At 30.5% G+C, this 14,758-nt stretch overlaps 1 protein-coding gene and 1 pseudogene across 2 annotated transcripts; both read left to right on the top strand.

Annotated features, from left to right (window-relative positions):
- The first annotated feature begins 6,896 nt into the window (after positions 1-6,896).
- On the top strand, positions 6,897-8,564 carry LOC128163917 (uncharacterized). 2 transcript variants are annotated; one of them, XM_052827607.1, is made up of 7 exons: positions 6,897-7,072; positions 7,225-7,312; positions 7,482-7,619; positions 7,720-7,793; positions 8,013-8,161; positions 8,271-8,371; positions 8,485-8,564. In XM_052827607.1, the coding sequence occupies exons 1-6, from the start codon at positions 6,955-6,957 to the stop codon at positions 8,346-8,348; spliced, it is 645 nt and encodes a 214-aa protein (XP_052683567.1). In that variant the 5' UTR covers positions 6,897-6,954; the 3' UTR covers positions 8,349-8,371; positions 8,485-8,564. The 2 variants fall into 2 exon arrangements, with proteins under 2 accessions (XP_052683567.1, XP_052683566.1); XM_052827606.1 differs by having other exon boundaries at positions 6,899-7,072; positions 8,010-8,161.
- Positions 8,565-11,977: 3,413 nt separating this feature from the next.
- Positions 11,978-14,758, top strand: LOC128162643 (uncharacterized; annotated as a pseudogene).

The raw sequence follows: 14,758 nt of genomic DNA, 5'->3' as shown, positions 1-14,758 counted from the left end.
GTTGTATTTTATTTTGTTTTTCATTAAGTAAAATGCAAATCTTGTTTACCTTCAGTAGAACTGATTTCGACCATCATTTAGAGACTGACTTTGTGTGATTACCAATATTCAGTTGTACTAAATTGTGAACTTTGCGTACATTTAAATTAGTAATAAATAGAACAATTCATGATAATTAAGCCATGTCATTTTAAGGACTGGTTTATTCTGAATTTGTATTGTTAAACAACGTGCCCGAACATTAAAGGAAGCATCTATTTTTGCTGTAGAAATAAAAATTTTCAAGCAAACGTTGCAGAGGCCTTCTGAAAGATGACTTTTTTTTCACCAGAAGTTTTAGTGAAGTTGAAGCATGTAGACATGAATTCCGAAATATAATTGAAGTTACAAATTTAAATAATAAAACGTTTGAGCAACTAATTATCAATTTTATGATGTTGAGGCTTATGTTATACTATGAACGTGATTTCAATGTTTCGCCAAAAGCCTACAAAATATAATTTTCTTTAGAAGAAATACACGTCTATTAAAGATCAGTTAAGTACATCTATATATAGAGATAACATTTATTATTGTTGTTTTCAATTTATTAGTTTCAATCGTGAACATTTATTATAAGAAAAAGACGATGACAAGAACGATTTGAATATGTTGTTGTGCGTGCATTCAACACGATAAGAATGAGTAAATTACTTTCCTCTAATTAAACTATATATAACGATAGACAACATCATGCTTTGGTTATTCTAGTATCAATTTATCAAATTACAGCCTTACACATACTTTTTTCATCGACAACTTTGTCGCATGAATATCTATTATGTTTTAATTACAAATTATGATTCGAGTTTCAAAATTCAATATTGAATTTCAACATAAATCACGAAACGAAATGTTAACGCTATCGACACTGTGCGCATTAAAAATCAATAAATAAAAATTGATGGTAGGAAAACACATTAGGTCAATGCCAGCGCGGTTATTTTGTCCCTTAGATTATTTGTCCGTACTGAACAACTTCTAGAAAAATGAGAAGAATGTAACGGAATTCCGAATACCGTACAATGAAGCGCATATGGATATGAAATGTAACGTCCTAGAAGGTACATATACATTGAGACGAATAAAATCTTCACGTTTCAAAAGAAATGGGCGTGACTTAAATAACAACAATTGACATTCGATTCAAGGTTTAGAACACTCCATTCAATCGCAAACTTTTACAACTTCAACGCTCTTCATTGTATTTTTAAAAACAATATATCATTATTGTAGAACTTAATGGACTTGGGAAGTCGTGCTTCAAACCTTTTTTAGCTAGTTTGAGAAATATGTACATGTACATCTTACATTTTAACCTTAATACATATTTAATAAAAGAACACTAAAATTACGACAATATCTATAATTTGGACTCAACAGCCGGATTCAAGGAACATTGAAGGAACATTTCTATTTTAAATTGAAGTAAAAACCGATCATTATTATATCACATTTCATATATGTTTATAATCCTGGGATACTGATACACATTGGAAATTCCTGTTACATAAACTATTGCTTACTTAAACAATTGTTATGGGAGGCACCATCTCCAGATAAAAGGACATCATAAAATATCACTGTGGATCTTCTGAATATTTGTTACAAGATTCTCATCCTCTCACCAAGTGTTTTTTCCTCTGACAGTGCTGAAATCTACTCAATCTAGATCTAACCAGTTTATTTGTCGGTCGAAACCTTCAACAACATAAATAAAATCACGGACTGCATAAAATAATTATGACGATGTCAGACTCAAATTCTCATATCAGACGAAATAGCTTTTTTTCTCATCTGACGTACTGATATTCATTATCAATATTTTTTTCACTTTAACATACTTTTTACGAACAGTTCTTTAATTTGAAAAGAGAAAGATGTTAATATAAGTAATGAAATGCTTTCTTTGTATCTTTTCCTTCAAATTAATTCAGGTCTATATATTATTCTGCCTGGGTCACTCCTCATTTATATATTATGTCATTGCAGTCACATGTAGTCTTTCAAACATCATCATGATCATGTCACAAAAATATGGATACACTTAACTATTCATGGCGAAAACCTGTCAAATCTTATGTAAAGGATTTAATTGACGTTGCGTACAATAATTCCTAATTTAAGTTTACATCTCTTCTATTTTATTGCAATTGAATTTAAATCAATAAATTTGGGGCAGTGAAAGAATTCTTGAAGGGTTTTAATATTAGATTATTTTTTTAAAGACATGTTTCAAATACTTCAGGAAAGTTGAATGATTGTGGCCATATTTGAACTGTATTGATATCTTTTAAAAGGACACGCATACAGATATAGAAAACTATCAAATTTAATAGCTAAAATTAATAAATGTTTTCTTTAATAAATAGCATTTCATAAATGTAACATAACAAATGATTTACAAGAAGGTAGGATGATATGAAGGATTTATTGTTGACCACCCGGCCACCGTATCTACTTAACTGATTACTTTTGAGAAGCGTTCTGTGGTGTTTTTGTTTTATCAGTATATTTAACTTTATTATCATCAAATTCGCATGAATATAAAGTATCAATCTTTGTTGTTAATGATATCCATCCGCCTCTTCTCTTTTAAAGGAACATGTTCATATGGCGAGTGTATGTCGATTTCAAACGGGCTAAGTTCATCTAACGTGAGTTGAACAGCTTGTCTGTTAAATTAGATATTTCCTGGACTCTAGTGTTTCATAAACATGTGTTTGTCAATAAAACCATTTAAATCACTCGCCTGAGTCGTAATACTAATCTCCATTCATGTACGTTTATACGTGTATCATCAGTTTATAGATTTTTTGATTTATTTTGGAGAATAACCTTATTTAAACTTACCGACTTCAAGATGTCATCTAATTTAATTTTATTGTACAAAATATCCATTAATTTTATTTTTCGTTTGAAAGAATTGAAGTATTATACTGCATCATCATGTGTTTAATATGTTGTTAAAAAAAGATGATTTTGTTGGTAGTGTTTGTTTAAAAGTTGCAATCGATAATGTTAGTCAAATTTATAGCAATCACATTTGGAAAATAACCAAAATACCCTTTTTGAGAAACTTTTAAACACAAAAAAAATTACCGACTTTTCCGTTTAATCCCCCCGATTACGACAAAAAGCAAACGGGGGTGTGACCGGTCGGCAGAGCATGCTCACTCCTCCTAGGTATCTGATCCTACGTCTATTTTTAGAGGTCATTGTTGCTCTGCTTAGAATTTGTATTTCGTTTTATGGATTTTTTAGATGGTTGACGGTTTGTTACAGATTAAATTCTTGTTTTCTATGATTCGGAAATTGTACATGTAAACTTTATAAAAATACCTTAATCAAAACCTACATTAAAATGTACATAAATATAAATGAATTGCAATGATATTGAATTCTCGCGTTCAAAATGTTTTACGTTTAAACAAGGCATGTAACCATCAATCGTTTGTAATCAACGTGGAAACCGTTCGAACTTATTTGGTTTAGAATCATATTTGAATGAATCCTGATTATAAAGATGTCGTTTTCTACTATTTCTTTACTATTTCACTACGATAGAAACATTTTCAAACCGAAAATTATTCAATTAAAAAATTGCAGTGTGTAATATGCCTGTAATTTGTCATCTATTTTACCAAATAGAACAGTTGACACATTGAAAAATATTATGAGGATGACAAATCATATGATCCATTAAATATCCGGTATTGCTAAAAAAAAATTAAAGAAATAAAAACTTTAAAAATTATAGAGTAAAAATTTCATTTTTGCACTCAATTGTCGGAGACATCATTCATTGAAAACATTAAAAATGATTAATCAATATTAATTCAATGACATAACTTAAGTATTGACAAATAATAATAATTTGGCAGATTTGCTGAAATGTTGTTTAAAATGCATTATTATTTATTATAAAAATAATAAATTCATTTGTGAAATTTGTCGATTTGGTTGATATCAAGACCTTGTCAGCAAATAAAACTTTCCATTGGGTTGGTTGCTGACATGTTTTATTCTTATTGTTAGACAACAATTAATCACTTAATTGTCTAGTATTATGACAAAGAGTAACCGGTTATTAGAGGATGCTCACACCTTAATGGCACATGATACTACCTCTAATTGTTTGAGTGGTCAATGTTTGTTCTACTCCTGTTTTTAACCGGGTTTTCCAACGGACAAATCCGGTTTCTGAAATGGTGAAAATGACACGCAGGCGGGCGGGCGGCTGCCAAAAGTTGTACGGATAACGCCCTCTACTTCTTTTCAAGATAGGAAGTTGTTCTTTTTCAGATCAATTGTACATATATCAGAGCTGTGCATATTACTAGGATTTTGATTTCTGATCATTAATGAAAAATACCAGCTTTTGAACTTAGTCATTTTTTGGCAAAATATTGCATATAGGGTACCCTTATTGTACGGATAACGCCCTCTACAGTTTTCAAGATAGGAAGTTGTTCTTTTGCAGATCAATTGTACATATTTCAGAGGTGTGCACATTGCTAGGATTTTGATTTTTGATAATTTATAAAATAAAAATACCAGCTTTTGAACTTAATCATTTTTTGGCAAAATATTGCATACGTTACTCCATTTCACTGGATATAGTAGGTAGTGTTCAAACTTCAGGGTTGACATGGATTATGGATACAGTTCAAAAGAAAACCTGGTTTGCTGTCACATTGACAGCTTTTCATTTGTTTGAATTTTTCCTTTCGACTTCTGATTCTGAACACTGATTTTAATGTCATTGACAACTTTATGAATTTGATATTTTACTACTTTATATATCTTTAAAAATATAAACAAAGAAATATATTAGGATTTTTTCAATTATAGTTATAGAAATGTATAATAATTATTTAAGATACCTATAAAATGCGTCAATACTTTTCATTGTTTGCAAAATATCCGTCAGATGGTTCAAAGTTTCTTCAAACTGTATGGATGAATCATGACAGCCAATTTCTTTGTTTGTCCAAATAGCCATTGTCTAGTTCAAGGTTCAAAAGTCTTGTTGTCTAAAAATAAAAGTTTCAGATCCTTCAGGTGTTATACGTCCCTGTATAAACCGTTGAATAAGGAAATAGTTGTATTTCGGATTCTGGACCTGATATGACCTTGTCTTTTCTGTTTTCACAGTTTCTTCACAATAAAAAAAAGTGTGTCAGTTCGATGAACTGATACACCCGTATTCGGAACACTTAGTAATTTCTTTTAATCAAAGGAAAGATGTTTCATATCAAATACTTAGTTTATATAATAAAAATAATATTTTCTTATAACGATGAAGCTGAACTTCACTTGAAGTTTATTAAACTTTTACGGTTAAAGGCTTTCTTGTCTACATTATACAGAAGAAAATTATATTATGATTTAATCCAATTTACACTCATATATTCTGGTTTGATAAACGTGTCCTGCTCACTTATAAAGTGATAGATATTGAATTCATTTCTTAAATAAATATGTCAAAAAAAATACTAAATTTTAAGAACCTGCTATCAGCCATTTTAATTCATCAAAAATCACATTTTAAGAGATACTTTTAAGATATTTTAAGATAAATTAATCAAGATCATAACCTTATTAAAAACCAATAAATATCTATAAAAAAAATTGATAGAAAATATTTGATTTAAAAGTATTATTGAAAAAAAAGTTGTATTTTGGGAGGGGGTCAAAAAGTAAGATGTTGATTTCTAATCGTAAACTCCTTTGTTGTCATCTTACGTTTTGCTGACGTTTGCATTTCATTCATGTCTTTTGCTTTCATGTTTGATAGTGATTTCTGTAATTCTAGTCAGCTTACGTGATGTGATAGATATTCACCTGTTCCTGTATTAGATATCTTAAACTCGCACCATCTGTTGTTTTAAAAAACCCTGCAAAATGCTTATGTGTTCAGTATCTCATGATGGTGTCATTTGTATAAAGATTTGATTTATGTTTTTTCGCTCTTGAAGCCCAAAAATATTGCCAGAAAACAATTTAATTCTTTTTGCATGAAATTAATGATACGTGTAATTTATCCACGATTCTTCGTATTTTTCTTGTTAAATGAATAATTCTATAGATTGAATCTAAATATCAACACCTTTTTTTCTAATATTCGCTCAATATTTAAGGCTCTTTATGCTTTGTGAAGGACATGCCATCCTAAGTTGAGATTTCAATATTTATCTTGACATGAACAAATCACCACGAACAATTTGAACTTTTTAAACTTTTACGGTAAAAGGCGTTCTTGTCTACATTATGAAGAAGAAAATCATATCATAATCTAATCCAATTTACACTCGTATATTCTGGTTTGATAAACGTGTCCAGTTCACTTATAAAGTGATAGATATCAAATTCATTTCTTCAATAAAAATGTCCAAAAAAATCGTACTAAATTTTAAAAAGCTGTTATTAGCCATTTTAATTTATTCATCAAAAATCACATTTTAAGAGATACTTTTAAGATATTTTAAGATAAATTAATCAAGATCATAACCTTTGTAAAAACCAATAAATATCTAAAAAAAAATAAATAAATAAATAAATAGAAAATATATGATAAAAAAATGGAAATGGTATTTTTGGGGGGGAGGGGGTCAAAAAAGTAAGATGTTGATTTCTAATCGTTAACTCCTTTGTTGTCATCTTACGTTCTGCTGACGTTTGCATTTCATTCATGTCATTTGCTTTCATGTTTGATAGTGATTTCTGTAATTCTAGTCAGCTTACGTGATGTGATAGATATTCACCCGTTCCTGTATTAGATATCGTAAACTCGTATCATCTGTTGTATAAAAAAATGCTTATGTATTCAGTATCTCATGATGGTGTCATTTGTATATAAGCCATCACAAAATGTCCTAGCGACTTACAACTACAATTAAACTTTGGTTCATCATGTCAGCAATAACTATTGCACTTCTAACGTTTCTCTGTTTATTTTTAATAGGCGGACAGGGCCATGACCAGGTCAGCGCAAATAATGTGTCAAAACGAAACGTGAATCTCAATGGGAGTGAGTATTTCTAAACAGAATAAGTTAATTTCTTGTATAAAAAGGTTGTTAAAAGGTATGATTTTTTTTTATTTTTAGCTTTGCCTCTTCTTTACCATAACACAAATAAATTTAGGTATTGTAGATCAGTGAAAATTTGAGTGGCATTTTAGTTAAGAACTTGCTACTTGCGGAAATTCGGCGCAAGATTCCTAAGAATATCAAAGGCAAAAGTGGAAATGTGAGATATACTCTTTCAAAGTAAGTAAAAATATTTTTAAATTAAATTGAAGCTGTGATGATGTTAAGGTTTGTTTTTTTGAACCGTGAACAAGTGTCCATTGATAAACTCAGTGCTTTAATACGAAACAGCAAAGTCTTATCACAACTTATCGTAATCGAGTATATTCTTCAGATTATTTCTATTTAGAGTAAAAATAAATAAATTACAACTGCCAAAAAGTGATCTAAGAATAAAGCGACTCAATCCACTTACTGTGGAATGGACGGCAAGAGACGGGGAAATAAAAGGAGAGACGAACTGGTGGTTACGTTACAAGTCCTGGTTGTATGTCCTTATTCTGATACATTATTTATCATTCAAAAATGGTTTAAATCATTCTTTATTAATCATAAGAAAAGGCTGCTAATGTATAAAGAACTTTTAGGGGGCAGTACACAGACCAAGGACACGTATCGTTTTCAACAAAGAGAATTGGATTTAGTGTCACTGCTGTATTAGGTAAGATGTAAGATTAAGTTTCCAGTGCATTGATATAACAAAAATTAAAAAAGATTGAATTTATGTCATCAAACTTTTAATTTACTTTGAAAAGCGACGATGACCGCAATAATGCATTTCAATAAGAGATATCAAAATCAAATTCTTTGAAAGTGGTAATTATATGATACATCTATTAACATAATTATGACCACCAGCTTTTGTACATTATCACAGCAGGGAACAGAATTCGAGTAAGAAACTGTTTCAGCAATCCCCCGTCAGTAGATTTAAGAATCAGAGGACGTTTATGGAGTTGGATCTATCAGCTTGTGATCAAGGATTCTAAAAATGATTTCCGAAAAATGCTTGCTGGATCAAATGGCCTGGTTAGACATATAATTAACAGTCCATATGAGAGAGAGAGTCTTTAAATCTTATTTTGATATTTGTTTGTAATTTTGATATATTTCTAATAAGTAAAACTTCTCGCTTTAGATCTGTAAATCAGTCAAAAGTCTGCTAAACCGCGGAGGAAATGCTGTATTGAAACTGTTTAACAATTTCAATGGTTAACAATCTGAAGTTATCATTACAAGGTATAGTTTATATTTCCTCATCCTCATTTTCAACAATTAATATCATATGGATAAATCAAATGTATAGCAAAGAAAATTCAATCTTAATCTTGTATTTCTAATTTTTTTTACAGGTTACCTGGACATCTGCATCAACCAAACAAACATTCTTGTATATTTGATGAGAATAATAAAAAACAATAATACCTGCAAAGTTGTATTTTGTTTTGTTTTTCATACAGTAAAATGCAAATCTTGTTTACCTCAGTAGTACCGATTTAGACCATCATTTAGAGACTGACATTGTGTGATCAGTCAGATGTACTAAATTGTGAACGTCGCGTACATTTAAGTTATTATTAAATAGAACAATTCATGATATTTAAGCCATGTAATTTTAAGGACTGGTTCATTCTGAATTTGTATTGTTAAAAAACGTTTCCGAACATAAAAAGAAGCATCCATTTTGCTGTTGAAATATAATTTTGCTAGCAAACGTTGCATAGATCTTCTGAAAGATGACTTTTTTTCATCAGAGGTTTTAGTGAAGTTGAAACATGTAGACATGAATTCTGAAATACGATTGTAGTTACAACTTTAAATGATAAAACGTTTGAGTAAATATTTATTAATTTTACGATGTTGAGGCTTATGTTATACTATGAACGTAATTTCAATGTTACGCCAAAGACCTTCAAAATATAATTTTCTATAGAAGAAATGCACGTCTATTGAATATCAGTTAAGTACATCTATATATAAAGATGACATTTATTATTGTTGTTTTCAATTTATTAGTTTTAATCGTGTTATGAAATTGAAAATTTAAGAAAAAGATGATTACAAGAACGATTTAAATGGGTTATTGTGCATTCAACACGATAAAATTGAGTAAACTACTATCCTCTAATTAAACTATGCATAACGATAGACAGCATCATGCTTTGGTTATTCTAATATCCATTAATCTCATTACAGCCTAGTTACACATACTTTTTTCATTGACAACTTTGTTGCATGAATATCTATTACGTTTTAATAACAAATATGACTTTAATTGTAAATTTAAAAGTCAATATTGAATTTCAACATAAATCACGAGACGAAATGTTAACGCTATCGACACTGTGCGCATAAAATATCAGTAAATACAAATTTGCTTGATGGTAGGAAAACACATTAGAACAGTGCCAGCGCGGTAATTGTGTCCCTTAGGTTATTTGTCCGTACTGAACAACTTATAGAAAAATGAGAAGAATGTAACGTAATGCTGAATACCGTATCTTTAATAACAATATATCATAATAGTGGAACCTAATGGACTTGGGAAGTCGTGCTTCAAACCTTTTTAGCTAGTTTGATGAATACATCTCACATTTTTAGCTAAAGGTACATATATAATAAAAGAACACCTAAACTACGACAATATAGATGCATAATTTGGAGTCAACAGGCGGATTCAAGGAACATTGAAGGAACATTTCTATTTTAAATTGAAGTAAAAACCGATCATTATCATATCATATTTCATATATGTATATAATCCTGATATACTGTTACACATTTTAAATTTTTGTTACATAAACTACTGTTTTGTTAACACTAGTGAGTAAAGCCAGACTCACTGCTTACACAAACAATTACTATGGGAGGCACCATCTCCAGATAAAAAGACAGCATAAAATATCACTGTAGATCTTCTGAATATTTGTTACAATATTCTCATCATCTCAACAAGTATTTTTCCCTCTGACAGGGCTGAAATCTAGTCAATCTAGATGTAACCAGTTTATTTGTCGGTTGAAACCTTCAACAACGCAAGAAAAATCACGGACTGCATGAAATAACCACATTATCTACATTACTTATTACTTTTGAGAAGTGTTCTGTGGTGTTTTTGTTTTTATAGTATATTTAAATCTTATCTACCGTGAAGTGAACAGCTTGTCTGTTAAATTAAATATTTCCGTGATACTAATGTCTCCTAATATGTACGGTTATACATGTATCATCAGTTTCTATAGAGTTTTTGTTTTTGTTTTGGAGAATAGACTTTTCTCAACTTACCGACTTCATGATGTCATCTAATTTAATTTTATTTTACAAAATATCCGGTCAATTTTTTTTTTCGTTTGAAAGAATTTAAAAAATTGTACATTATCATCACGTATTTAATATGCTGTTAATATTTGATATTTTGTTTGTAGTATTTGTTAAAAAGTTGCAATCGTCAATGTTAGTAAAATTTATAGCAATCAAAAAACTTTTAATCACATAAAATTTTGTCTACGGACTTTTCCGTTGGTTTTTTTTTCCCGATTACGACAAAGAGCACACGGCGGGTGTGATCGGTCAGCAGAGGATGCTCACTCCTCCAAGGCACCTTATCCTACCTCTATCTTTTTAGAGGTCTGGTACGTGTTGCTCTGCTTTAAATTTGTATTTCGTTTTATGGATTTTTGAGATGGTTGACGGCTTGTTAATGTCATTTTTTCATTTGAACCTTTTTACACATTAAATTCTTTTTTCTGTGATTCGGAAATTGTACATCTAGCCTTTATAAAAAGACCTTAATCAAAACCTATATTGAAATGTTAATAAATGGCTTGTAATGATATTAAATTCTCGCGTTCAAAATGTTTTACGTTTAGACAAGGCATGTTACAATCAATCGTTTGAAATCAACGTGGAAACTGCTCGAACTTATTTGGTTTTGAATCATGAATGAATCTTGATTATAAAAATATCGTGTTTCTACTGTCTCTTTACTATGACACTGCGACTGAAACATTCTTAACTAAAAAAAAATGCAGTGTTTGATATACATGTATTTTTGTCATCTATTTTACCAAATAGAGCAATTGAAACATTCAAAAATATCATGTGGATGACAAATCATATCCAATAAATATGGCAAAAAAGATAAAAAAAAATAATAAAACAAATTAACAATTTTAAAAATCATAGAGTAAAAATTTCATTTTTGCACTCAATTGTCGCAAACAGCAGTCATTGAAAACATTAAAATAAATAAACCAATATTAATTCAATGACATAACAAGTATTGACAAATAATAATAGTTTGGCAGATTAACTGAAATGTTGTTTAAAATGGATTCCTTTGGACTTTGGATTCTGAACACTGATTTTCATGTTATTAAAAACTTTATGAATTCGATATTTTACTTTATATATCTTCACAATTATAGTCAAAGAAATATATAAGGCTTTTTTTTCTTTTATAGTTATAGAAATATATAATGATTATTAAAGATATTCAAAGTTTGAGTCAACACTCTTCTTTGCTTGCACAAATATCCGTCATATGGTTCAGAGTTTCTTCAAATTGTATGCATGATTCATGACAATTTAAATGGTTGTTCAGATAGCCGTTGTCTAGTTCAAGGTTCAAAAGTCTTGTTGTCTAAGAATAATAATTCAGATCCTTAAGGTAATGTACGTCCTTGTATAAACCGTTAAATAAGGAAATAGTTGTATTTCAGATTCTGGACCTGATATGACCTTGTCTTTCCTGTTTTCGCACTTTCTTCACTATAAATTGTCACGCTCCGCCAGTGAATGGGCAGTTTTTTTTCCATGAGACTGAACACTTTTTGCTAGTTCTTTGTGTTGGACTTCACTATGTCTGCAATTACTATTCCACTCTTGTCGTTTCTGTGTCTGCTGTGTTTAGCGGGACACAGTCAAGCTGGTGTAAACAACATGACCGCAAGAGATGTTGATATGAATAATTGTAAGTATCACTATATAAACTTTAACTTTCATTGTGATATTAATATTATTACGATATCTTCCATGCAGCTCTTTCATTTGTTAATAGTAATTGAATTTTAAATCGTAATTTTATTTGTCAAATAAAGAAAAACAATAGAATTAGAAAAAACGAAGAGTTTATAAATAACTCTGTTTCTTAGTAAAGCCGCTGGTGTTAACAGAGATTCGACGAGGCATTCAGTCCCCCATCAGAGGAAACAGTGCTGATATAACCTACGAAGTCAGAAAGTAGGCGAGAGAGAGAGAGAGAGAGAGAGAGAGAGAGAGAGAATAAAACATAGGATGGACAGAGATTTGCCGCTGCCTTTATCCTTCATAAGAAATGTCTTGAATATAGCAATTGGAATAGCAATCATAGGGTAAAATACACACCTTATATATTATATAACTAATTAAATGCCTCCTTTCTTATATTCATATTTTAGTAGGACATTTTATTGATCAATCGTGGTACTTTTTCACATTGCCATAATAATCTTTTCTACTTATCAAATGCGTCTTTTGTTTTAGCTTTCAAATCAGATTTTGTACCACCAAGAACTTACTTGACTTTGAGAAGGCGATTTCAACCTACCTATGAATGGATTGGATTCAACGCCCAAGTGTACGGGAGATTTGATTGGTTCTACGACTACAGAACTTGGTGGTACGTTGAGTTGTACAAGTTAAACATTGTATATGCTGTGAACTGAAGTATATTGTCAATACAGAATTTACCTCTGACACTTAAACTTTACTAACATTGTAAGGCGTTATATTTTTGATTCGAAATTAATTGCTGAAATAAAATGCATTTTTACCCAAAATTAAATATCAAACAAATACACTATATGCTGTATAACTATATTGAGTTTAAATTGACCATTCATCTACTTCAGTACGAAGTATGTATGCATGGATGAGTAAATCATTGTCTAAAGCTCAATCTGTTTTTATTATTAAAGTTTTAATATAGGCAGGAGACTGAGATTTGTTAAACAATATGATGACGAGAGCTTTGTCAATTTCAGGGTTCAGCAGAGTAACAGAGGTCTGGCCAGCGTTGCAATAACAAGAATAGGATTCAGTGTCTACATCACACGGGGTAATTTAACCTTGGCGAAGAAGTAATGACATTCTTGTCAGTATCAATACTAAAACATTAAGGAAACAGTCATAAGAAAAAGAAGAAACTATACTAATCTCTGACAACAGTTAATAAAACAGACAATAGCGCTGGTGCAGGCAGTTTTTAGTCTATTGGCAAAATGTCTCACTTTATAAGTATATATATGTTGTTTGAATTCACAGAGAGAGGTTTCATCAGAGCCGGCTATTGCACCAGCAGACGACCATCAGTCGCCATCAGAAGTAGAGACTCTGGCCTGAACTGATTAGACTTCTATGTCATCCAGATATTGGAAGACGAAATTGAAAGGCTTCTCAGTGGCCCTAATGGTCTCGTGAGTACAACCAATAAAACCATTACAGTTTTACATCAAGCTTTTGAAGACTTTAATAGGTTAATGTGATAGTTTCCATTTTATACTTACTTAATTGAAAAACAAAGAGATTGAAAAATGAATGTTAAAATTCTTGCTATAAAATATATTTATCTTTTCTCTACAAGAGGAAATCTCACATTTAATATTTGAAAAGTCAATCTGGGTGCAAAACACAGTTTCAATTGTACCGTTATAAGGACGTTTTTAGATGAGGGACAAGCAAAACTGGCCCGCATAAAATTAAATTGTAAAAACAATTTATATATATTTATATATCAATAAAGAAATAAAACTCTGAATTTTGTAAATATTAAAGAATAATGCACATGTAACTTAATGCTATATTTTATTTGGCACTCAAAACGTGAGGAGAATAGAGAAAAGGATGCCTCTATATGCAGTTTATGCTCCCCTAATAGCAAAATGCAAATACATCAGCCATTTTAATTTATGTGCAAGTTCTTAGGCATCGTTTCATAGTGTTTTCGGGGTACATTCGCCAGCTTTTAAAAAAGCTATATTACCTGCTAAAAAATTCATGAAATTCTGCACGCCTAAAATCCGGATGATTTTGAAACTACCTTTCTTTATTTTAGAGTGTCACAAAATTAATTTAAAAAGAATTTCTACATATTTTTTACATGTATTCGAAAGATAAACCTCTATATTATGCAATTTATAATTTTAAAAATTAATTTTCATGTACACCACAAAAATAGCAGGAAAACCCCAATACATCATGCTTTTTCCCCAGAGAAAACCCCCTGGATTTTATACGAAACTGTTTTAGCAACCTCTGTTGTGTAATATAGTGACCCCTAATCCTACTTTATTCTATTAATTTGGTTTTAAAGCTGTGGACTGTTTTTATTTTTGGTTAATATTTTTAATATAGATCTGTATATATGTCAGAAGGTTTATAGAACGTCAAGGAAGGACTGTTTCAGACATGATTGATGACAATTTTGGGGGTATAGATATCACTGGCGGAGGAATAGATATCACTAGCGGAGGAATAGATATCACCGGCGGAGGAATAGATATCACTGGCGGAGGAATAGATATCACAGGTGGAGGTAAAGATATCACAAGCCGAAGAGACGATTCTGGCGACGAGTTGGACGATTAA

The sequence above is a fragment of the Crassostrea angulata genome, chromosome 9 (genome assembly GCF_025612915.1).
Source record: "Crassostrea angulata isolate pt1a10 chromosome 9, ASM2561291v2, whole genome shotgun sequence".
Classification (NCBI taxonomy): domain Eukaryota; kingdom Metazoa; phylum Mollusca; class Bivalvia; order Ostreida; family Ostreidae; genus Magallana; species Magallana angulata.
Note: the sequence above shows the minus strand (reverse complement) of the source record. Positions and strands in the feature narration are given on the sequence as shown.

What these genes read in the sequence shown, in the direction of transcription:
- LOC128163917 (XM_052827606.1), top strand. Translation starts at nt 6,955, where the DNA reads ATGTCAGCAATAACTATTGCACTTCTAACGTTTCTCTGTTTATTTTTA. An exon ending in GTGAGATATACTCTTTCAAA is followed by an intron (nt 7,313 to 7,481) that starts GTAAGTAAAAAT and finishes ATTTCTATTTAG; the next exon opens with AGTAAAAATAAATAAATTAC. An exon ending in TAGTGTCACTGCTGTATTAG is followed by an intron (nt 7,794 to 8,009) that starts GTAAGATGTAAG and finishes ACATTATCACAG; the next exon opens with CAGGGAACAGAATTCGAGTA.